Source organism: Mobula hypostoma, chromosome 15, assembly GCF_963921235.1.
Source record: "Mobula hypostoma chromosome 15, sMobHyp1.1, whole genome shotgun sequence".
Lineage (NCBI taxonomy): Eukaryota > Metazoa > Chordata > Chondrichthyes > Myliobatiformes > Myliobatidae > Mobula > Mobula hypostoma.
Genome location: NC_086111.1, coordinates 53,551,364 through 53,576,385, shown reverse-complemented (window position 1 = coordinate 53,576,385; position 25,022 = coordinate 53,551,364). Strand labels below are relative to the sequence as shown.

Sequence of the window (25,022 nt, the reverse complement as noted above, 5' to 3'; positions counted from 1 at the left end):
AGGGCCTGGCCCAAGCAACAACGGTGGCCATGCGGCTCCCCTGCTATTAGTCTTGTCCATGAACCAGTGAACCAGGCTTGCAGTATTCTACATTACCAATGTCCAACAGGGTCTTGCAATCTCAAGAAAAACATCCAAAACAGTCATTTGCGCCATTTGTGGAACCACACACTGCCTCCAACGCCTTCTTCTCTGGATGGCAATGACATGGCACTCAACAAGCCCATGCTACAGAGTTCCATTGCAACACTTAGTGAGGTAGCCTGCAGTACATTGTGTCCTTCGGATCTAGCAGTATCTTGCAATCATAGGAAAGTTGTAAAGGAAGAACAATTGCACCATTGAATGGAACTGGAGAGGCCACAGCGAACAAGCACACCACCATTTTACCTGCGAGATCTGCTGTGTAGTACCAGGAGTAGGGGGAGGGTATGCAGATGGGGGGGAAGAGTCAGAACTGGGAATACCTGAGTCCAGAACATGGAATGAGGTCAAGGTCAGCACTGGGAATATGGGCTGAAGTTCAGAATGTCAGCTTGTCTGCCAAAACTACAAACTGAAACTCATTGGAAGATTTAATATATTTCTATGTAACATGAAAGTAAATAATATAATTTTCAATCTGATACCAAAGGGTGCTGGGTTATTGGAGTATTACTGTACTTAATGAATTCATTTGCTTCAGCACTGATTGAAATGTAATAGATTCGAAGAAATACAAGTGAATCACTCTTTCACCTGGAAGGACTCTAGGTGATAGAAAAGGACAAGGAAAAGCAGCAGATGCAGCAACCCCTTCAGTTCTACATTGCATGTTATCCCTCATAAATCTGTGGAACTACCAGATCACTGTAAAACCTTGCCTGAATTAGCAGTATCTTTCAATGGAGAAATCAGTTGTCCTTAATTAGTTTCACTTGTAACATGCCTCTGGATCCAAAGCAGCATAGTTGACTCACAATCATCTTCTGAAATTGATTAGCAAGTTAGGCAATTTTATCAAACTACTATAAGAGCAAAGGCTCAGACAGGCCACCTTGGCAATGGAAATAAGAAAGTTATCAGTACAATTTCTTTAAAGTCCTCCTCACCAATACTTTAGTACTTAACCAAATTGGGTATTAACTTATGAGGGATAATGTACAAAGTGGAAGTTCATAATATCTTACTTTGAGATGGTGGTTCTTTGAAGTTATGGTAGACAACAGAGATTTTTTTCAATAGCTTCTGACCTTATATAGTCAAACATAACTCTTCATACGTTTTATTTGTTGTCCCTTAAATGGCTCCATGCCGAATGTGAATGATGCCACACTAAATACATAGTTTTACCAACATTTGTGAAACTGAGCCTAGATTATAAATCAGCTAAATTATATAGACTAAATGTCACTAATTTTAATACCACAGTCATTTGCAATCTTACAAAATATACATTATCAACATTATGCATTTTAAATAAAGGTTTAGTGTGTCTCCTGTGTTTAGGGTCTCAAATATGCAGACTGTTGCTACAAAATGCGAATCATGACTGTTTGAAAACCCCTATGCTGCACTGTGCATTAAGTAAATATAACGAGTCAAATAGTGACAAAGCAATGTATTGAATTAGTTATTCAAAGGAAAGTCCCGGGATCAACCAACATCAACTACATCAGTGTAAATTCCCTCTTTCACAGGATCAGAGGTAGGAATGTTTATATCATAGGGAATCAATATGCTAGAACTGCACACCTAATCATTTGGACAGTAATGAATATCTTCACCAGAAAGATCTCATACAAAAAATGAACAATAAGGTTTAATAATCAGTATTTATGAACAATATATCTCCCTTTTGAATTGAGAATTCAGAACTAAATTTGTTGCCATTTGCCTTTGTTCTTAACTTTTATTTGTTTCTTTCTACTTCCAAAGATCTATTTCCATAGTTATCCTTCAATCTTTATTTTATTTTGTTTTAATTTTCTTTTTCCATATGTTGGACTTGAAATAAGTTCCATTACCTCATTCAAACTTCTGGACTGACTTCATCTGCTTTATAATTGGTGCCATTCTCTCAGTCACTATGTTCCTGCTCTTTGTAACTCTCCCTAAGCTACTTTGCCTAGCTGTTTCTCTCTCCTGCTTCAAAGGCTGCTTAAAAGAAATCTCTTCAATCATTCCTACAGTCTTCCTCTTTAAGCTTTCCTATCTCCCACTTAACTTCTTTCCCATTTGTTAAGCAGCCGCAATATCCCTCAATGTAAGGAATGCAATAAACAAAGATGTCAGCAACCCAGTTCCATTTTGGCTTAACTTACTCTTGTGATTTCAAATCGCTTCATTCAACTTGTTTTATTTCAATGCTACATAAGTGATTAGTTTATAGAATGCATATCCTCCACTGTCAATAATGGCAAAGTCACACACAAAATCCAGTATAGATACATAAAAGTGGGCTAGAAGGGAGAAGAAAATCTAAGTTTCAATCATATCACAGTCCACATTGTTAAACATTTCAACATTGTAAACGCTTACTTCTTTACATCTATTCCATCCTATTACAAAAGAAAGATAGTCAGTTCCCTGATTCTATAGTAGAAATGATGGAGCTACACTTCAAGTGACCTCAGATCTATGGCAGAATTAAATTATAGTTCCAAATTTCATGCCTGCACTTCACATGTGAAGATATACAGTATAATCAGGCTTTCTCCACTGAGGTTGGATGAGACTGGGACTAGAGGTTATGGGTTAAGGGTGAAAGGTGAAACATTAGGGAGATTTTCTTCACTCAGAGGGTGGGTAGAGTGTGGAACGAGCTGCCAGTGGAAGTGGTGGATGCGGGTTTGATATCAGAGAAATTTGGATAGGAGGGGTGTGAAGGGGTATGTTCTGACTGCAGATCGATGGGACGAGACAGAATAATAGTTCACCATGGACTAGACGGGCCAAATGGCCTGTTTCTATGCTATAGTGTTCTACAGCTTTACGACTCCATATGTTACCTTTCACTAAAACTGGAATGGCACAGTGGATTAAGTATTTTGGAAACTGTATTTTAACTCAAAATATACTGATGGGAAAAATTACTTCCTTTGTTGACAATAAAAACTTAACAAAAGTTGAGTTTAAATATTAAATAGTGCTTAGTTACAAAGACAATTTTGAACCACGTGCCAATTCCCAGTATCAAACATGTTTACAACTCAGGCATGGAGTCTGACTGCAAGAGGATGTTTGACTACAGTGAAGGGCTGTTTGAAAGTAAGTTGCTGAGACTTATCGAACTTCATTTCAGACACAATCCTCAGACAGTGGAGAAAGGGAACTTCTATGTATTTTCATTCAAATTCAACTATGTGGCAATTCCCTTTCATGAATTTTGTATTATAATATGTTTAAACTATGCAAATTATTAACTATTCAAAAACAAACTAACAATTGAAAGCTTAGTCATGTTTCAAGTTTCAAGAACATCTATATTGAAATCTGTTGATGGGGTACAGTCAAAACATTTTTTTCAACTGACTATCTTGGCTTCTATTTAAATAATAAACAATTCCTGGCAAGGTTGGATATGGCTAAGAATTTTTACGAAACCAGTTATTAAGAGTGACGAACAGAAAATTATTATGTGTTTCTAGAAATAAACAGACCATTATACAGCAGCTTGTGCTGGCAGGTAGTGATGCTGTGTGCAGATTATCCAAAACAAGTGATATTGAACAAAGGGATATTTGAATGAGCTTTAAAGCAAAAATTACTAAATGAGAATATAGGGAATACCACATTAAGAGTTACATGCAAAACAACCAACTTAAAACTAAAATATACATGTTTGTATATTGTATTAACCTAATAGTGTTGGTCAAATGTTTAAGATTATAAATTTACAAAACATTATAATTCAAATGAATTTTTATGTAGCTCATTTGTGCTCTTATTGCATAATTTTTGATTTTCAAATCAGCAAGAGCTCAGTGCTTACTCATACTTGCTTTTTACTACAATCAGATGTGAATATACTGGTTAATACCACCCAGCTGCTGATCCTGAAAGGTTTCATATACTTAGCTCCCTCAGACATTTGATCCCCATCTCAGGTTTGATAATCCTCAACAAAATTAAACAAGAGTTTGTAAGATACCTTAGCATGAAATACCAGATGAACAACTGAACCAAAAAATATTTTAATCTGCACAACCTCTACTAAAGAAATTTTCAAGGACACACAGACACACAGCATCGTGTACTCGAATCCTGGTACAAGTCCAGCAAAAAAATGGTCGTGCAGCAGGAATGCTGCAAGCTGCGGCTATTGACGTTGGAAGTTGGTGAGGCATTGGGGTGTGCTGGAATGGAAAAACTATATTGCCCCAATCTACCAAATCATGCAGGAAATTAGTAAAACCATTTGCTAATTGTGAAAGAGGCATTAAAGGCAAATAACCAATGAAAAAAAATCAATGAGGTCATGGGTACAGGTCAATTGGACTTTTTGTAACATTAGGTATGAGTAGAATGTACATGGATGAGCTGAAGTTTATCAAGAGCAGATATGTGGATACTAGGTAATACAGCACTGGAACAGTTGAGGCTGGATATGGAAGGGGAGCTTCGAGTGATATTGGCATAAGGGTGAGCTAGATTATGCAGCTGGAAGTGGGGCAGATTTTCTGATATGGAGGATACAGTTAGGAAGTTCAACTCAATATCAGTAGCTTCAGAGAGATGAAGGAGAATTAGAAGAAAATGCAAGATGGTCATTATGTCATTTGCAAATTTGGTTGGAACCTTTTCAATGCTATTACACGATACTGATCTGACTAAAGAGACTCCGATTAAAAGTACATTAAAAAGGCACTGACTGGAGAGGAGACAATATCACAACATGTTGGAGAACTTTAAATAGCTGTAGAAAAGCATCGACTGTGTTTTTTTGAGAAGTGAGTTAATAATCAGGTCCTGTAAGGAAACAGAGCATCACCAAAGGAGACAAACCCAGTTACAAGGATGAATCCCAGTTTACTGGAAATTGAATCAAGAAGGAAGATCTCATAAAAAGATGTGAGCATATGAGGAGTTAGGCTAGGGAAAAGAACAGCACAAAAAATCTTGATTCAAAACTAGAGCACAAGAATCTTGCGGGAGGTTTGATCTCATTAAGGGAAACAATGTGATCTTAGTGACAGAGGTCATGGGATTCACACAGGTTTTGGGCAAAACTACAGGGAAAAAGGGCCAGATGTCTGCAATGATAAATAATGGCAAAAGACAGAAGGTTAGGATCTTCTGTGGAAGCAGAAAACAAGATAAGATAGCATTTGATAGCACTAAATCACAATTGCAAACACCTTCATATCACTTACTAATGTTAATGAAAGTAAATATTCATAGTCTGACAGTTTCTATGTCTAATGATGACAATGCACCTCACTCACAGTATCAACTTAGCTTAAAACAGTAAATCAGCAAATTTGAAAAAAAAGAGATTGCAGAACCTGGTACAACTTGGATTCCTAGAAGGATTATATAAATGAATTGGCACGCAAGCTTTAATGTCAATAATCTCTTTAAAATTCTGGCCCCGAAGTAAGTGTGATTAAAGTTCTGAACACTTTTTGCATGGATATTACCCCTCTACTTAAAATGCTAACTGAGCAATAGACCAAATTTTGTGCTTCAACAAAATCGTTTTGTATATCCAGTACAACAAACTGACTGTGGCAAAACATTTCATGATTGCGAATCTGTCCACTAATTCAGGGAGAGGTGCTTTTGCAACTTGAACAGGTTGTTCTTAAAACATTTACCTTCAGAGCTCTCAGATTGCAAAGTAGGTAAACCTAGTTTTATGGGGCTGAGGTATTAGTTTGCAAGAATGAATGGAAGCAACAAGAGGACAATAAATTAGTGGCGAGATAGTAGATGAATTCAAGAGACAGGTTTATGTCCTGATGAAGGGTATCAGCCTGGAATGTTAAATCCTTATTCTTTTCCATAGATGCTGCCTGACCCACCGAGTTCCTCCAGAATTTTGTGTGTGTTACACTGGATTTCCAACATCTGCAGAATCTCTTGTGTTTAAGAAACAGCAGGATGAATTTAAAGCAAATATGCTCTTACTAAGAAAAAGCGAAGGATTCCCAGTCTGGGCCCCCTTGAATGTCAAGGATCACACAGAGTATGACAAGAGAAAAAATGGAATCTTAAGGCAGATGTCTAGGGATCAACTCTGCAGAAAGTTTAGGGGGCAATGTAGAAATGGAAGAATGTTATAGTCCCAAAAGAATGTTTTTTTTTACCTTCAAACAAGAGGAATGATACAAAAACTTCAGTTAAGGAAGAATGGTGTGAAATACTGTAAACAAGGAGGGTGAATATTAAGCAAATCCATGTCCTTAGACCCAGAAAAAAGTGTTAATCCTGGTTTCGCTTTTAAGAAAAACAAGGGAGTGATGGCTCCGATCACTCTCCAATTCTCAGCCTAAAGGTGTAGAGTGAAGGAAAATTGTTAAACTGATATTCTCGTTCTAAAGAAAAAGGATCAGATAAAGTAGTTTCAGGTTGAGCACCCTATTTTGGCAGAGGGCTAAATAAAGTTGAGGTAGCAAAAGTCATTATTTAGAAAGGGCACAGATGAAGCAAGGACAGTCAGCATGGATTTGTAAAAGACTAACTTGATTGAAAATATTGAGGAAGTCATAAAACTGGATGATGAGAGCAGAAAATTTGTTGTAGCTTACACAATTTAGTACCAACAAGATCACAGATGGCATCCAGAGGAAAACGGCAAATTGGAACCACAAATGGCCCTGTGTTCACGTGTTTCCCCAAAGATTATTTGTAGTGGTCTTCTGTAATCCCATGATTTCTGTAGTAAATTTATCAATGATTTGCATATAAATGCAGGAACATTGAAACAAATGATACCAAAATGATACTGTCCTTGCTTCATCTGTGTCTTTTCTAAGCAGTTGATAGAAAGCAAGCTCTATGCTGCAGGAAGATACAGCTAATTGGTCACATGGCAAAATTTGAATTCAATCTAGAGAGACTTATGAACAAGCACAATTAGGCAAACAAGAGAAAAGGAACAGAGAATAAACTTTATAGGCATGTGGGAGTACAGAATAGCCGAAGGGCCTTGAAATGCATGCCCAGGATATCTGAAATTAGATAAAGTGGCTAAGGAGAGATACAGCATATTATGATTGTTGTAAAATCACACGATCTAGGAGGAGGGATGTATAGACCATTTGCTTAGTAAGCTACCGGTAATTTAGGTATATGGTCAGTTAAAGTCACTGCATTATAGACAGGGCAAGATGTGATTGGAGAAAGTGCAAAGCAAATCTATAAGGATTTTATAAAGACTGGTGAACTTCTACGCGGAGAGATTGATTGGCTGTGCTGAAGGAAGCTTAACTGATGTTCAAAGGGTGTAGATTGTGTGAATATTTCCTTCATCAGCAAGGACAATAATTAAGGAACACATTTTTGAGTAATGTTGGGGAGAAACTAAATACACCAAGAGAATGGCAGGGTCTGGAACTGAGTGTCTGAAGGATTGATGTAGTCAGAAACAGGCATTGCATTAAAATATAATTGATGACCATTCAGTATGCCTTAATCAACAGGCTAATAGACAGAGCTGAGCAGTTGAAATGGTCTAAATAGCCCTTTTTTTGGCAGCAAGGCTGAATTACCTCCATCTATGTTGTTGGATCCAACTCTTCAATTGTTATTTTCTTTACAGCTTGGCAATTAATTATCTGCTTGCATTTTATATAATTACTCATATACATGTAACAGTTCAGTATGTTTCCTTTGCATTTTTCAGTGTGTCCCCTAGTGGTTACATTCGTATGATTCTGGAAAGCTCTGGTGCTGAATTATTTGAATAGGGGGTTTCTAATTGGTTAACTCTTATCTGCAAATTGGAATGGATTTTTTCTTACCTATGGAGTATACAAATAGATGACCACAAGGCTGCATCATCTTTTGTCTTTGTCTTTTTCTTTTGATTCTCCCTCTCTTCAATAAGCAGACCTTTTTCGCTGTCCGTTTCAACTCTCTTTGTTCTACTAACACTTAATAAAACAATCATGAAGCAACAAGTTTTGTGCTTCTTTCCAGACTTCTGAAAGAACCTTAGATTAACATCAAAATCCAACAATGCCATATTTTTTTTTTAATTTCTTGCCAGTTTCTTATAGTCATAGAGTTATACAGCAAGGAGCAAGGTCCTTCAATCCAACTTCTTTATGTGAACTAAGCTAGTTCCAGTTGTCTGTCCAAATATATTTTAAAATTTGTAAGTGAACCTGCTTCTACCACTTCACCTGGCAGTACATTCCACCACCATTCCGTGTCATAAAGTTGCCTCTCAGATCTCTTTCGAATCTTTTCCCTCTCACATTAAACCTAGGTTTAGAACCGAACTCTCCCCCACCCCCCCACAAAAGGCTGTGACTATCTACCATATCTACATTTCTCATGATTTTATAAGCCTTTCCATGGGAACCCCTGAGCTTCCTTCGCTCCAGGGAAAACAGCCCCAGCCTATACAGTCTCTCCTTATAATTCAAGCAAAATAATTATTTTTGTATGTTGATTGAGTGTAGGAGTATTTCATAATAAGATCAAAGTGAAGTTGTTCTTTGAAGAATTTAATTTTATGATTATTTCAGCAGAACTCACTTAGCTTTCGAAAAGTATAGGGTTAATAACGTGAAGCTTCTAAGTTGCATATTTCAGACAGGAGATTGAAAATACATTTAAGGAATAAGTTTCTAGAGGTGCACAATCCTTGCCTTTGCAAACCTTCACATTACCTACCTATGACCTCTTGGCTTACAGAAGATGATGGAAATATAATTTTTCTTTCCTTAAAATCATACAAGACAAATGTGCACAATTCAAATGGGAGTAGGAACAGTGTTCATTTACAGGAAAAGTTTGCACAGTTATGCAAATTGTTGATCATTTGTCAACTGTTCAAATATGAAATATAATCTCAAAAATGTTAAACACACCTTAACGATCCCTGGCCTACCATCTAAAACCAGACACAACACAGACTGTATTAAAGCTTTTCCCTCTTGATAAAAAAATCATCTGAAGAAGCGTATTTAAAGCTTAAGTGGCATACAGAATTATGTACAAAAGGAGCACGAGTGGTTCTTTTAGTCCCTCAAGCCTGCCCCACCATTCAAAATAATCATGGCAAATCTGTCCCAAGCCTCAGCTCCTCTTCTATGTCACTTCCATACAGCTTTCAATTCCCTGATCTTTTGGAAAATTGTCAATCTTCTCTTTCAATATTTTAAGTGGTCTAGTCCCCATAACCCTTTAGGGTTGAGAATTCCAGATGTTAACACACTCTACAAGATGAAGTTCCTGCCGAACGGTCTCAGCCTGAAACGTCCACTATACTTTTTTTCCATTGATGCTTCCTGGCCTGCTGAGTTCCTCCAGCATTTTGTGTGTGTTGTTGAGATGGTCCTGTGCAGTTTTAAATAATTGCCCCCTTGTCTTGTAACTATACATCTTCATTCAAAGTTCAAAGTAAATTCATTATCAAAGAACATATACGTCATCATACAACCCTGAGATTCATTTTCTTGCAGGCAATCACAGTAAATACAAGAAACACAGCAGAATCAATGAAAGACCACAACAATGGACAACAACCAGTGTACAAGAAAAACTGAACATTTAAAAAAGATGAAACATAGAAACATAGAAAACATACAGCACAATACAGGCCCTTCGGCCCACAAAGCTGTGTCGAACATGTCTCTACCTTAGAACTACCTAGGCTTTACCCTAGGTAACAATAAAGATAACAATAAATAAATAAACAAACAAACAATAAATATTGAGAACAAGTTGAAGGGTCCTTCAAAAACAGCCCATAGGTTAAGGCCGCTCTTACTCGTAAAAACATCTCAGAATTTACTCTGTCATACTTCCTTTGGAGTTTGTACATTTTGACAATATTACCCCTCATTCTATAGTAACTATATCTAACTTCCTTTTATACATGTATTATAGGGCAATCCACTCATTCCAAGAACTAGCTTAGTGAATATCCTTTGGACTGCCTCGAGTGCCAGTACATCTTTTCTTAAATAAGGGACCAGAACCCTGCACAATACTCCACGTGCTGCCTCACCAACACCCTGTTCAGTTGCAGTTAAACTCCAACCGACAAGCAATAAAGAACAATATGCCATTTCATTCTTTAATTGTTTGCTAAACATTATGCAATTTTTTTTGTGTGAATCATGGACAAGAATACCCATACCCCTCTATACTTCACTCATTTGCAATTTCTCTCCGTTAACAGCTGCTTTTTGATTCTTCCTACTGAAATGCATGACTGCACATTTTTTTACATTAAATTCTATTTGCCAACTTTTCATTCACTCACTCGTTACCTATCACAGTTGCAGAGCCCAAGTATCATTATCACAGCATGCCCTGTACCTATATTCCTGTCATGAACAAACTTTGATACTTTACACACTACTCTTTCCTCCAAGTTATTGATATAGGCAGTAAATAATTGAGGGCCAAGTAGTAATAGTTGGGGCATCTCACTAATCTCTCTAGTCTGGAAAAAAACTCCTATGCTAACTCTCTCCCTTCTGTGTAATAAGCAGTCTTCAGTATATCTCAACATGCCTGGCCACCTCACTAAACTGTAAGCTCTAATTTTGTGTACTAGTGTTTTACACGGCCCCTTATCTAATACCTTCTCATCTGAGTAAAAGTAAACATGAGGGGGAGGCCCTGGAATTTCTTGTGCAGCACCAATGAGCACTCCTGTTCTGGATAGTAGACAATAAAAACGTTACATTCCTGGGACACTGCTGGGCCTAAATTCTCTTCCTAGTAGATTTAACATGAAATGGAAGCCACAAAGACAGGTTGTCAAGAATGTAACTGGGTTCCAAAACATGATTTACATATTGAAAAGAATCCATTCCTGACTTCCAGCAAGCATGTTGTTCACCTAATAAATTAATTCTGAAATCCATGGAAAGGCATGTGAAAAAGGGATCACTCCTGAAGCATTTTAACTGCATCCTCATGTCAGAGAAAAATGTATTACTCTCTAACATTTTCAAGACTTAATTCATCTGAAGAAGAAAATGCAAATATATATCTATACTTAGTCCATAACAACATCATTTTATTATTATGCAGTAAACTTATTTTCCATTGGACATTGATACAAGAAAAAAAAGAACCAAACCCTGTAACTGACACCTCCTGACACAAGAATGGAATTTCACGATCAGATGAGAGCTCAACTATTCGTATAACACCAAGATTAAACACCAATTCAAAATAAGTCTCTACAAGAATCTCTGGTTTCACAGACCATAAAAATCCCTGCACAAGCAACATCAAACTGTCAAAACAAATTTGTATTAAAATTCTTGAGGAGTACAGAGACGGATGTCTGTAGTAACCTTAATACTTTTTCTGTTTTCTTTTATTATGATTCAATTTCCAAAAGAGACAGGAAATTAGAATTAATTTGTGATTTTTGTAATAGTGCAATCTTTATTTTTCATGTGTAGCATTTAAAAATGAACTGTAAGTTATACAACTGCCATATTCCCTGAATGTGGTTCAGTAAAATAACCACTCTACAATTTCAACTTAATTTCCACCTTTTCAAATCAATAGAAAAAACGTTAAGAGATGATGCACATCGATGTTTTTGAATACAGATGCACAAAATTGCTGTAAACATCAACCATGTGTTTAACTGATGGCACATTTAAAAATATAGGTTAACTCAACACATACTTTTAACAGCAAATTTAGGCATAATCATCTTCAGTATCAGGCACTAATTGCTATAGTGGAAAATATACATGCTGTTTTTAATCAAAAACATTTCAATAAAAACTCTCCTGATCAAGAAGGATCAAAGGAGTTGGATACAAATCTATGGGGAAAATAGGTTTTAACTCGATTAGGTGAACAATTTGTACCTGGCAAGGATCTCCTATGTAAAACTGTCAACTAACTTCCCTGGTATTGGCAATTAAACCTAATTTTCCTTCCTATTCTGAATCTGTTTCCTCACACTATTCCTTTCTAGACATCCTATTCTGCCATGCAGAATCATCTTTAGAAAATGCAAGAATTTTGCCACCAGGAAATGCCATACAATAATATATTTGGCTAGCAGTGCACTTCTTCACTGGAATGTATGTCATTTAATTATTGCTTTTCCAATGCCTTAAGTATTACTTTTATTCACACTGCTAGAATTACTATAGTGAATACTTTCTCACCTGCATTGCCACAAAATCAGTTTCAAATTCACATTTCTTTAGAAGCAATGTGGAAAGAGAGAGATGGTGACACAGGAACAACAAAGAGAGAACACACACAAAGAAACATTGCACAAAGAGCAGAGTATTTGAGCATTACAGCATCCAGTGCAATCTGATCTGAGAAGAGAAAATCCAGGCTCTCACCCCTCAGAACAAAACTGTAGCTTTGGTTCATGTGTACTGTTACGCCCATATGCCCTCCTCATCATCCTATTGGCCGATGTGTTTGAGGACATGCATGGCAGCATTGGAATGAAACAAAGAGAGGGTTAGTCAGTTTGACACATTAGGACATTTTTATCTCTGTTGGTTGAAAATGTGAGTTTGTTTAAAATAGACAGCCGGCAGCTTCAGCACAAAGATAAACAAACATACAGATTGTCTACCGAGACAATTTCACCTCTTTGGAACCTACTAAACAGAAGCCAAAGCAAAAACAAGCAGAATCCATTTGACTGAAGTACTTACCCAGTAAAAGAGTTTAGAATTTGAAGGATGTTTCTTGATTGTTTAGTAATCCCTGTATACTCTCTAACAAACAATTGGTATGCTCATAAAATCATATCCCAACAAAGGCAAATATTAAGCAGGCTTAGACTATGACATTTCTTGATATGCAGTTTTAAAAAAAATTGTTCTGACGCAATTCCTCAGAATTTAAACAACAAATTGCAACTCTGAGTTAATTCTAGAAACTCTCATTAAAAGGAAATGATGGGGGGGGTGGGATAAGTTTAATGGATATACAGAATACAGATCATGAATTCACAAAGGTGCAATCATGAATTATTAATCTTCGATTACAGAACACCAACTCTGTTCTAATTCAGTCAACATATGTTTCATCCTGTTTCAATTTGCATTAACTTGTTTTAGGTCCATTTTCAATGTCAGGATTTACCTGCTTGCAAAAATAGATTATCAGACAGCCTAGAAAAGTGTGCAAAAAACAATTAAATATTCTTAGGGATTAGCAGTAACTTGAAAATGCATCCTGCAAAACAAGAGATCCTTCTAATTTCTGTTAAATTAATAATGTCCTTTCTTAATAGCTAACATCAAAATATATTGTTAATATGAAATTCAGCTGAGCCAAAAGAAACTTGCATGTCAAAATAAATAAAATAACTACATCAATCTTATTCACTCCAACAAACACTGTACATTTTGTTTTCATTTAGAAGCTTCAGGCACTTGTGCTCCCATGGCTACCTGGGTCAAAGGTGAATAATATAAGGAAGACACGTAGAAATTTAAATGGATCTTTAGCCATGGATTGGTTAGACCATTGCAACAATGGAGAGATCAATGTGAACACGCAGCTTAACGGATTCGGACTTTCAACAAGCAGCATGTCAAATTATTGCCTTTAGGTGTAGACTGTGAGAACTATAGCTGTTCTAGTATTTCACTAAAAAAATGAAGATAAACACATACAGATTTAATCACAGCAGCATTAGGTGACGGATGACCCAGCTACGAGCTTCTGTGAACTAACTGCAATTACCTTCTTCTGCCACTTAGCAATGGATTGGCAAATTAATCACTTGCTTCTAGTGAAATAAGGAATGCCCATTTCACACTTAAATACCTATCTTGTTACAGCATCAGATCAGTTTGCTTTAATCTCTACTCAGAATGCCACAGATCTACTTTGGGCGTTAGCAATATTGTTCCAAAAGAATATTTTTGCCTTACTTTTGAAAAGTAGAACATTTTTAAAAGAGTGTAAAATAATCTTATTGGGATTTAGTCACTGTGTTGAATATCCTTTCAAAGTAGCCTAGAGAAAAAAGAACTAAAGTTGCAATTATTATGGAGAACTACAAATTCTTTAGCCTGCAACCCATCAACCTGAACACCAGAAGAAATGGTAGGTCCCATGAAAGCTCACAAAGGCTTTCTTTTTATAAAGAAACTGTAATTTTCAGCTCATTCTCTTCCATTTCCAGTTTTGATCAGCACAAACCATTAAATTCTGAAGTAAATTCCACTGAGTAATGCAGCATGGCAAGTTAAAAAAAAACTGAAATTTATAAAAAATTATGGAATTAACAATCAAATGGTCTTTGGTCTGATTTTGTTTTAAAAGATTGATCATTTATTCCCATAGTCTCACTGTCAACTCTTGGAACATTTAAAATCAAACTCTATTTACCCATTTTCCCCAATTTTGTTCAATGCATTCAAAAAAAAATATCAAACTGCTACCTTGAAAATATATGTGACTTACATAAATGAAATCATAAGTTCTTCGGTTCCATCATAGTTTGAACATTAAGAAAACACTTTTCCTCATTTCTCTCAAAGCTACCGGGAATAATTTGCTGTTAAATGTTATTTTTGAATTAGGATCTTCATATTCTTTATGCTGAAGGCCTAGAAATTATGAAGAAATGAAAGCTGGATGTTCAGAATGGGATATCTTTAAAGGGAAGTGCATCTAGATGTAGACATAATCATAAAGGTGTCTGCACTACAATTTTCAGCGAACAGAGCTACATTATAATCCTTATTAACTTTGCATTTGCCTATTGGATGCTTGCAGTATTCTGCTCAGAGGACAGCTAATTTTCTATGTTATTACAGAATTCACTTTATGAAGTTTGATAGAGTGTCTGCAAACTGGGCAATATAAAAATATGGCATTGCATTGGATTGGTGTCATGCTATACTTCATTCAAGTGGTATGATAATAAGAAAAGGTTCCACTCATGATGGTTTAGTGCAACCGGGAATCAGACTGAAATATGACCCCCAACTACACACTGTAATCTTTCTATGTAAGTACCATCTGGAAAGAAATGTGAACGTGATAATGGTAGCTTTCAATATTCTAGTTCTGCTTGTTATCTGAATACAGACCAAGCTGTAGTGGTGGTGTTACAAAATATTAGGAAGGTGTGATGGTCTTCTTGAATTTGTTCAGGAGAATGTTTTGCAACTTGTATGTTATAGTATCATGCAATAAGGCCATATTAGATTAGAAATGAATAATGAGGCAAATTTATTTAACAGTCTACCAATTGTTAACACGAGTGTAGCACAGGGACAACTGGTAGAACTTACAGCATGACACTCAGATTCAATCCCGACCTTGGTTTGCTGCCCACGAAGTTTGCACGTTCTTCCTGTGAGCATGTGAATTTCCTTTGGGTGCTCCAATTTTCTCCTACAGGCAAAAATGTACAGGCTGGTAGGCTAATTGGCCAGTGTAAATTGCTCCCAGTGTGTAGGTGAGTGGTAACATTTGGGCAAATCTGATGAGAACATGGGGACAATAAAAGATGGGATTAATGTTTGTGTAAATAGGCGTTTGATGACCGATATGAACTTGGTGGACCAAAGGGTTGGATTCCATATTGTATCTTTCTTTGACTTTGACCAATAGCAAACATTACATGATCAACGTCAATGCCATTTACAGAAAAGCAAAAAAAAAATTATTGTTTGCTAAGATTTAGGTTGATCTAACTTTAAATATAACAAGACAGGGCTATTCACTAGCTAATTAGTCAATAGATGAGTTTTAAAAAAAAATCTCTGAAAGGTGGTTAAGTAGTCTGAAACTGATCCATTATATTGCACAAGGGAGGAAAGACTCCATTTGCCAAAATAAGTCATTATTAATGAAAGAAATCAAGGAAAAAATGAAACAAAATTTGAAAGGAAAAAAATGCAAAGAGCAAACACAGATTTTGGCAGATGGCAAAGAAAAAAATGAAATAAAAGTGTAAAAGAATATGTATGAACTAGATAATGGAAATATAAATATTAATTTGCATGGGATATCAAAGCCAACAGAGAAAAGATCTTTGCCTATATTAGGGGAAAGAGAGGGTTAGGAACCCCAGGGAGGTCTGCTATCAGTAATTTAAATGAAAATAAGGAAATGATGGACATTTTGCATAATTACTGCATCAGACTAAGCGGACTGGGCTTATGCTCTCTTCATTTAAAAGAATAAGAGGTGATTTCATTCAAATGTACAAAATTTTTATTTGGCTTGAAAGGGTAGTTGCAGATTTGATACAAAATTCCCCCTAGTTGAGGTGTCCAGAACTTCAAGTTATTCTTGCAATGAGTTGGCCACTTGGGGCAAATGAGAATCTCCTACATTCAGTTGATTGAGGATATTTAGAATTGTCTGTCTAAAGAGGGCTGTGGAGACCCAGTTTTTGTGCATTTTCAAGACTGAGACCTTACGACTATGAAACATGCAAGCAGAATTAGGCAATTTGGCCTATTGAGTCTGCTCCACCATTCGACCGTGGCTGATTTATTTTTTCTCTCAACCCCAGTATCCTGCCTTCTCTCTTGAATTTTTGGTCCCCTTACTAATCAAGAACCCATCAAACTCCGCTTTAAATATACCCACTCACTTGACCTCCACAGGTGTCTGTGACAATGAATTCTACAGATTCACTACCTAGTGACTAAAGAAATTCCTCCTCATCACTGTTCTAAATGCACAGTGGGCTGTGCATTCAGGAAAAAGACTCTCCCATTACTGTAGATATCCTCTGCATATCACCTCCACCTTAGCCTCTTAATATTTTATAGGTTTCAATGACATATCCCCTCAATCTTCCAAACTCCACCGAGTACAAATGCTGAGCCATCAAACACTCCTCATACATTAACCCTTTCATTCCCGAGATCATCCTTATCAACCTCTTCTGGATTCTCCCCAATGCCAGCACATCCTTTATTAGATATGGGGCCCAAAACTACTAAGAGTAATCCAAATGTGGTCTGACCAATGCCTTTTAAAACTTCAGCATTACATTACAAACACAAGAGATTCTGCAGACGCTGAAAATCCAGAGTTACACACACAAAATGCTAGAGGAACACAGCAGGTCATGCAGCATCTATGGAAATTAATAGATAATCAACGTTTTGGGCTGAGACCTCTCATCAGGACTGCAGAGGATAAGGCCAGAATAAGAAGGTGGGGGGAGGAGGGTAAGGAGTACAGCTAGATGGTGATAGGTGAAGCCAGGTGGGTGGGGAAGGGAGTAAGAAGCAGAGAAGTGATAGGTGGAAAAGTTAAATAGCTGGAGAAGAAGGAATCTGAAAGGAGAGGACAGGTGGACCTTAGGAGAAAGGGAAGGAGGAAAAGCAGCAGGGGACGGTGAAAGGCAGGTGAAGAAGAGAGGTGAGAGTAAAATGAGATGTTACTCTTTCAACCTGAGAATGACCTCATCATGACAGTAGACCATGGACTGATATGTTGGATTGGGAGTGGGGTTTGGAGTTAAAATGGTTGGCTTGTCAAGCACCTTCACTCTGGTGCTCCTGATACGGCCTCCTCTATATTGAGGACCCGCTTTGTTGAGCACGTTCACTCCATCCGATAAAAGCAGGATTTCCCAGCAGATATATCATTTCCATTGCTGCAACCTGACCTGCTGAGTTCCTCCAGCATTTTGCACAGAATTCATCTTGAGTTGGACACCACGGTAGCTTAACAGTTAGCGCGACGTTATTACAGCTTAGCGCATCAGAGTTCAATCCCGGCTTCCTCTGTAAGGAATTTGGACGTCTTGCCCATGGAATGTGTGGGTTTTCTTTGGGTGGTCCAGTTTCCTCCCACAGTCCAAAGACGTACCGGTTAGTGGGTTAATTGGTCATTGTAAGTTGTTCCGTGATCAGACAAGTGTTAAAATCGAAGGGCCAGAAGGGCCTATTCTGCACGATATCTCTAAGTAAAAGACATATAATCGAATGCCTTCCCTACTACCAACTCAACCTGCAAGTTAACGTTTAGGGAAACCTGTGCATCCTTTGTACCTTTGCACCTCCAATTTCTAAATTCACTTCCCATTTAGAAAATATTGGTAGTAGCTTTTATTCCTACTACCAACATGCATGACCATATACTTCCCTACACCATATTCCATCTGCCACTTTGTTGCCCATTCTCCTAATCTGACCAAGTCCTTCTGCAGGCTTCCTGCTTTTTTAACATAGCTCGCTCCTCCACCTATCTTTGTATCATCTGCAAAATGGGCCACTAAATCTTAAATTCTATCATCCAGATCATTAACATATAAGCTGAAATGTAGCAGACCCAGCACGCACTTCACTAGTCACTGGCAGCCAACCAGAAAAGGCTTCCTTTATTCCCACTCTTTGCCTTCTATCAGTTAGCCAATCTTCTGTCTATGCAAGAGTCTTTCCTGTAATAATACAGGCCCTTATCTTGTTTAGCAGCCTAATATGTCAAAGGCCTTCTGAAGAGAAAACAAGTAAACAACATCAACTGACTCTCCCTTTGTCAATGCTGCCTATTATTTCTTCAAAGAATTCCAACAGATTTGTCAGGGGAGATTTCCCCTCAAGGGAATCATGCTGACTTTGCCGTATTTCATCATAGCCTTCAAGGTATCCCAACATCTCAATCTTAATAATGGACTTTGACATCTTTCCAACCACCAAAAATCAGTCTACAATTTCCTGTCTTTTGCCTCCCTCCAATCTTAAAGAGTGGAGCGACATTTGCAATTTTCCCATTCCTCAGAACCATTTCAGAATCCAGCGATTATTGAAAGATCACCACTGATGCCTTCACAATCGATTCAACTATCTCTTTCAGACCCCTCAGGTTTATTCTATCTAGTAACGGTGACTTATCTACCTTCGGACCTTGTAGCTTCCCATGCACTTTCTCCTGCGTAATAGCAACTGAAACTTTCGAATATCTGGCATACTGTTGGTGTCTTCCACATTGAATCCTGATGCAAAATACATTCAGTCCGTCCACCATTTCTTTATCCCCCATTACTACCTCTCCAGTGTCTTTTTCGACTGGTCCAACATCCACTCTTGCCTCTCTTTTACTCTTTACAGATCTGCAAAAAGTTGATATCCTGTTATATGTTATTGGCTAGCTTACCTTCATATTTCATCTTTTCTCTCATTATTATTTTTTATTTGCCTTCTCTTGGTGTTTAAAAAGCTTCCCACCCTCTTACACTTTTATGATGTCTTTGACTTCCTTGTCAGCCATGGTTGCCTTCTTTTTTAGAATGAACTGATCCTGCATCTTTTGAATTGCTTCTAAAAACTCCAGCCATTGCTCCTCTACTACCATCCTTGTGTGTCCCTTTCAATCAACTTTAGGTACTCTCTCATGCCTCTGTAGTTCCCATTACTCTACTATAATACTGATACATTTGATTTTAGTTTCTCCCTAACAAACTGCAGGATTAATTTTTATCATGCTAGGATCACTGCCTCTGAAGAGTTCCTTTACACTAAACTCTCAAATCAAATCTAGTTCATTACACAACACCCAATTTAGAACTGCTTTTCGCTTGTGGGATCAACCACGTTGCTCTAAAATGCCATCTCATAGGCATCTACAAATTCCTTCTCATGGGATTTTCACAACCTGATTTTCCCAATCTACTTGCATATTAAAATACCCCATGACCATCATAACATTGCCCTTTTTACATGCCTTTTCTACCTACTATCGTAATTTTTACCTGACATTCTGGCTAATCCCTGGAAGCCTGCAAATAAGTCCCATTATGGTCTTTTTACCCTTGCAGTTTCTCAACTCTACCCACAAGGACTCTACTCCTTCTGATCCTACATCACTTCTTTCTTAGGATATGGTTTCATGTTTTGCCAACAAAGCCACCTTACCCCTCTTCCCACCTGCATGTCCTTTTGAAATGATGTGTATCCTTGGATCTTAAGCTCCCAGCTGTGATCTTCTTTCAGTAATGACTCAGTGATGCCCACAATCTCATATCTGCAAATTTCTAAATGCTCTACAAGATTAATACATTATTACATATACTGAGTGCATTCAAATATAACACCTTCAACACTGAATTCATCATCCTTTTCAATTTTGTCTCCATGTTACCTGGAATTAAATCTTATTTTTCAGTCTGGAGACTTTCGTAACCTCTCCTGCACTCTCTATTTCTTTTACTCTTTCCTTGTTTTTCCAAAGCGTTGAACACCCCCCACCCCAGTAAGCCACATCCACAGTCCTAGTTATGCAATGTGCCAGGATCCTGGTCCCAGCATCATTCAGATGGAGTCCATCCCATTGGAATAGCTCCCTCCTTCTCAATACCGGTTTCAATGTTCCATGAATTCCAACCCACTTCTCTTAATCCAATCTCTGAGCCACAAATTTCACACTCTGATTTTATTAACCTGTGCCAATTTGCATATGACTCAGGTAACAAACCAGAGATTATTGTGCTTTTGGTTGTGTGCTTTAATTTTGTTCCTAACTGCTCAAATTCCCTCAGCAGGATCTCTACCAATGCCGTTGGTACCCACATGACCTATGACAACTGGATCATTTCACTCCCACTCCAAATTCCTCTGCGGGTCAGAGGAGGTGTCCTATATTAAGGCACCGGGCAGACAAAACACCCTTTCGGAATCTTGGTCCTTGCCACAGAGAACTGTGTCTACTCCAAAGAGGAATTAAAGGCATTAAGTGAAGTCTGGTCACTACCTTGCCACAATCACTATAAACATTGCACAGAGTCAAAGCACTACAGGGGTTATGCCTTTTCCTATCTTTTTATATTATACCCTATGTTCCCTTGAGAATATAAAGTTTAAACTCATCAGACATCAAGAAATACAAATTGGAAGGGACCTCGTACTTAAAAGAAATACAGCGCAGCAAACTGCAATCCATCTTTATAAATAAGCAAGAACTGCAGGAATATTATGGGTGATGAGTTTTGGAGGGCAAATTTAGGGCAGATGCAAGAAGGATTTTTGAGACCAAGAAATTGGGTTCATCTGGGAAACAAATGGAAGATTGTCAAATTGACATTCTCAAAGGATAAGATCAGACAGACTTGAAAGGTGTTCAAACGAGTTTGACACATGAACTCATGCAACCTATACATTTATTATTCTTCATGCATTGTGTCAACTGAAATATTATCAACGCCTCTGTACTTGTGAGCCAGGGCACATTCTACTGACTACCATAAATATGGTATTGATGTTGCATGATTAAACTTACATTCAAGGCCATTAACTGAAAATATAACTTGAAATCTGAATAATAGTTGAACAACCAAATTGGAATTAAACTAATTTTCTTCATTACCTAGGCAGAAGAAGATAACCTTTTCCTAAATCTTCAGCTACAGGTTACAGGTAACCAATGAAAGAACAGTTCACACAAAAGAAAAGGCAAAGACATTTCCACAATATAATTGAAAACATCAGAATCCTGAAAGGAACACATTTTGAAATACACTGGTTTACCAACAAAATGAATACACGTAGCAGCATATTTCACAGAAGTCCATTTTATCAGCAAATAAAACCATTAAATTAGCTAAATATTGTAAGTGCTAATCCTTTGAGAAACAATTTTAATATTAAAGTACATGTTTACAATTCCAGCATGAGCCATGCATAGTAATTGTTTGAGGGATTAGGAACAAATTGTCACTGTAAGCATCAGTAATAGGAAAGTAAGTAAATCATCTTGACAAGTGAGTGTAAATAACATGCAACACCATATTTACATAATAGGGCAACACTGACAAAGACTAGCCTTTCATTTCCTCAAATGTAGCTGCTGGGACTATCCAGGTGGAAGACAAGTACAGATAGCAAGCACGCAATAAATTTGCCTTGTTGACTGAAATGAAGAGCAATTATGATAATGGTTGAGCATACATTATTTATGGTTGGTCCTAACTTTTCTAACTTGACTTGGAAGTAAAATGGAATTTAACATATAGCTGGTACTCACCTGATCAGGAGAGGGCCTGTGGTTACTGTGCTGTGATCTTGCCGGTGAACGATGGTGGTGGTGGTGATGGTGATGGTGGTGATGATCGTCATCATAATTATCCGCCATGAGTTTCATCCGATTTTGTGTCTAAGGAAAGAAAAAGAATTAATTAAAGTCTAATTTTTCCACAAGTTATAACAGGATACAAGCTAAAATGCCTTTGAAATCGAAATCAATCCAAAGCATAGCCAATTGCTAAAACAAATGAAGTAATGAAAAGAAGCATGCTTAAATTCTGCATAATTTTGTACTTTCATTCTGTAAAAGCTCCACTAAAGAAAGAGAGAGTAAACAGTCCATTAACAGCCAATGCTTGTCCTGCAAATTACGGCAATGCAACTGGTATACAGGTTGTCATGCAAAAACAGTCTTAACAAAAATATATAGTTGTAGGAAAGCAATATCTCAGTCAAAATAGGGAAAGCTTTCATTTAATCACATTCAAAAGCAAATCCTTGAATTAGATCATCTTGCTTTGGCAAGTTGAGGTTAACCTGGTTAATGAAAATTAATCCTAGAAAATATTAGCAAGAAAATAATACTGCATAGTTTATTCATTCAGAAAGCTACAATATACAACAATAGCTTCTACCATAAGCCTGGGGTGTGTATCCAGAGCATCAATCATTTGTATGCTTTCTTCCATCTGGAAACAGGGTACAGCATTAGCACTAGATTCAATGCTGACTACCATTAGAAACAATATGCAGTGACTCTTTAAGCTTTTATTCTTCCTAAATTTTATGTCATCCTAAAAAGACAGATTATCAATTAGAAAATATCTGAAAATAATTTCCTATTATAATTCCATAACTGTAATTTTATTTAGCACATTGGTTCAAGATTAACTCATTCACTTACCAGTTGCAAATCGTTAAGTAAAAACAGAAAATATAGGAAATTCTCAGTGGAGGGAGAAAGGTAGAGTTAACATTTCAGGTCTATGGTCTTTCCTCAGGCAGATCGTGACATGCACACTCTACCCTTCTCCCTCAGAAAAAAGCTCCTTGATCAGTTTTCTGTTTTTATTTCAGATCCCTCAGACATGGCTGTGCTCATTATAATGCAGCAAGATCTCACAGTGAATTATTAGGCCAGTCTCAGGTGAATCTTACATTACGGTCTACAGACTTGAGCATAGATGGTGTTGAAAGCATAATAGAGGAAGCAATTGAGTTTGTATTTGGAGGTGTTTTTCTAGATGAAAGATTAGAGAAGAGGGAATTCTTAGTATCAGGTTTAAGAACAGCTCCCCTTTCCCTGTGATAGAGAATGAAAGGCATGTCAATCCATGGGCTACTCTTGTGCCAAGATGAGGCCACCCTCAGGTTGGAGGAGCAACACCTTATATTCTGTCTGGGTAGCCTCCAACCTGATGGCATGAATATCGGTTTCTCCTCCCAGTAAAATAATTTTACCCTCCCTATCCCCTCTTCTTCTATTCCCTACTCTGACCTCTCACCTCTTCTCACTTGCCTATCACCTCCCCGGGTCTCCTCCTCCTTCTTTTTCTCGTATGATCCACTCTCCTTTCCTATCAGATTCCTTCTTCTCCAGCCCTTCATCTTTCCAATCCACCAGGCTTCACCTATTACCTTCTAGTTATCTTCCTTCCCTTCCCCCTCCCACTTTTTTTATTTTGGCATCTTCATTTTCAGTCCTAAAGAAGGGTTACAGCCCGAAACATTGATGTTTTTCCCTCTCCATAGATGCCGCCTGACCTGCTGAGTTCCTCCAGCATTTTGTGTGTGTTACTTTGGATTTCCAGCATTTGCAGACTTTCTCGTGTTTATGACAGCCATGGAGTTAGGAAAAAGTTGAACTTGTGAATGGTGAGAGAAATGAAGGTTCTGCTGAAAGGAATGGGAAACATAGCAAGGCTGGATAGTAGCTGGATAGTATCCCATACTCAAACCAGACACACTGTACCTGAACTGAAACCGAAAAGGCATCATTTTTACAAGTCAGATTAGGTTACTCAAACTTGACAAAAATTAACTTTATAAGAATGGTTCCAAGGATGAAGGGTTTCAATTGGAAGAATAGCCTTGAGAACCTGAAGTTGTTTTCCAGAGGGCAGTTAAAGTTCAGAGGAATATTGATGGCGAAGTGAAAAACCTTGACAAATTTCGATAGCGTGAAAATAAGACGAACTGCTCACTCTTATTAATAGAAAGGCCATGGTCCAGAAGTTACAGTTTTAGAATGATTCACAAACTATCCAGATGTATCATAAGGAAAAATTATTTTACAATACAAGTGGTTATGATTTGGAGTCCACCGTCCAAAAATATGGAAACTTTAAAAATAACTTTAAGATTCAAATGTGACTTTTAACAGGAAATGGGATAAACATGTTAAGGTTAAAACTGTGAGGTTATGGAGCAAGAGCATTAAGACAGGACTGAATGGATTGCCCACAGACCACTGGTATGGACTCAATAGTTTGGATGGCATCCATCAATGCTGCACCAATTCCATGATTCTACTGATTTCCCATTGTCTCAGCTCATCTTGCACCAATCCAGTGACTGAAAGGTTTGCCTTCAATCTAAGTCAGAACGCTTCGTGTTTGGCATTTGCTTCCACAGTCACCTATATTTCTGGTAATTAGCAGCAGCAAATCTCTGGCATTGACATAATTTGGCATGTACAACCATTTATATTATGCAGGTTCCTTTCCAAGTCTCCATTTCCTCCTCTTTGCCCTTTATCACTGCTTTTCTGTCCCACCTCCTTTCTTCACCTTTTGCTCACATCCAATTTTTGTCTTCCTTTCAACTGCAAGTTTGGAACTTGCTGCACTGCCTCTCACGGACCTGCAAATTCAAAATGATCTTGGATATGAGAGTGAGAGAGTGAGAGAG

General features: G+C 37.5%; 1 protein-coding gene across 3 annotated transcripts in view; it reads right to left on the bottom strand.

Annotated features, from left to right (window-relative positions):
• The window catches only part of LOC134356860 (ERC protein 2), an 878,083-nt gene that overhangs the window by 181,970 nt on the left and 671,091 nt on the right, over positions 1-25,022 (bottom strand). For all 3 annotated transcript variants that reach the window (XM_063068069.1, XM_063068071.1, XM_063068070.1), the window contains one exon: positions 22,114-22,242. In XM_063068069.1, coding sequence (XP_062924139.1) covers positions 22,114-22,242 — 129 coding nt within the window. The remainder of the gene's footprint in view (positions 1-22,113; positions 22,243-25,022) is intronic.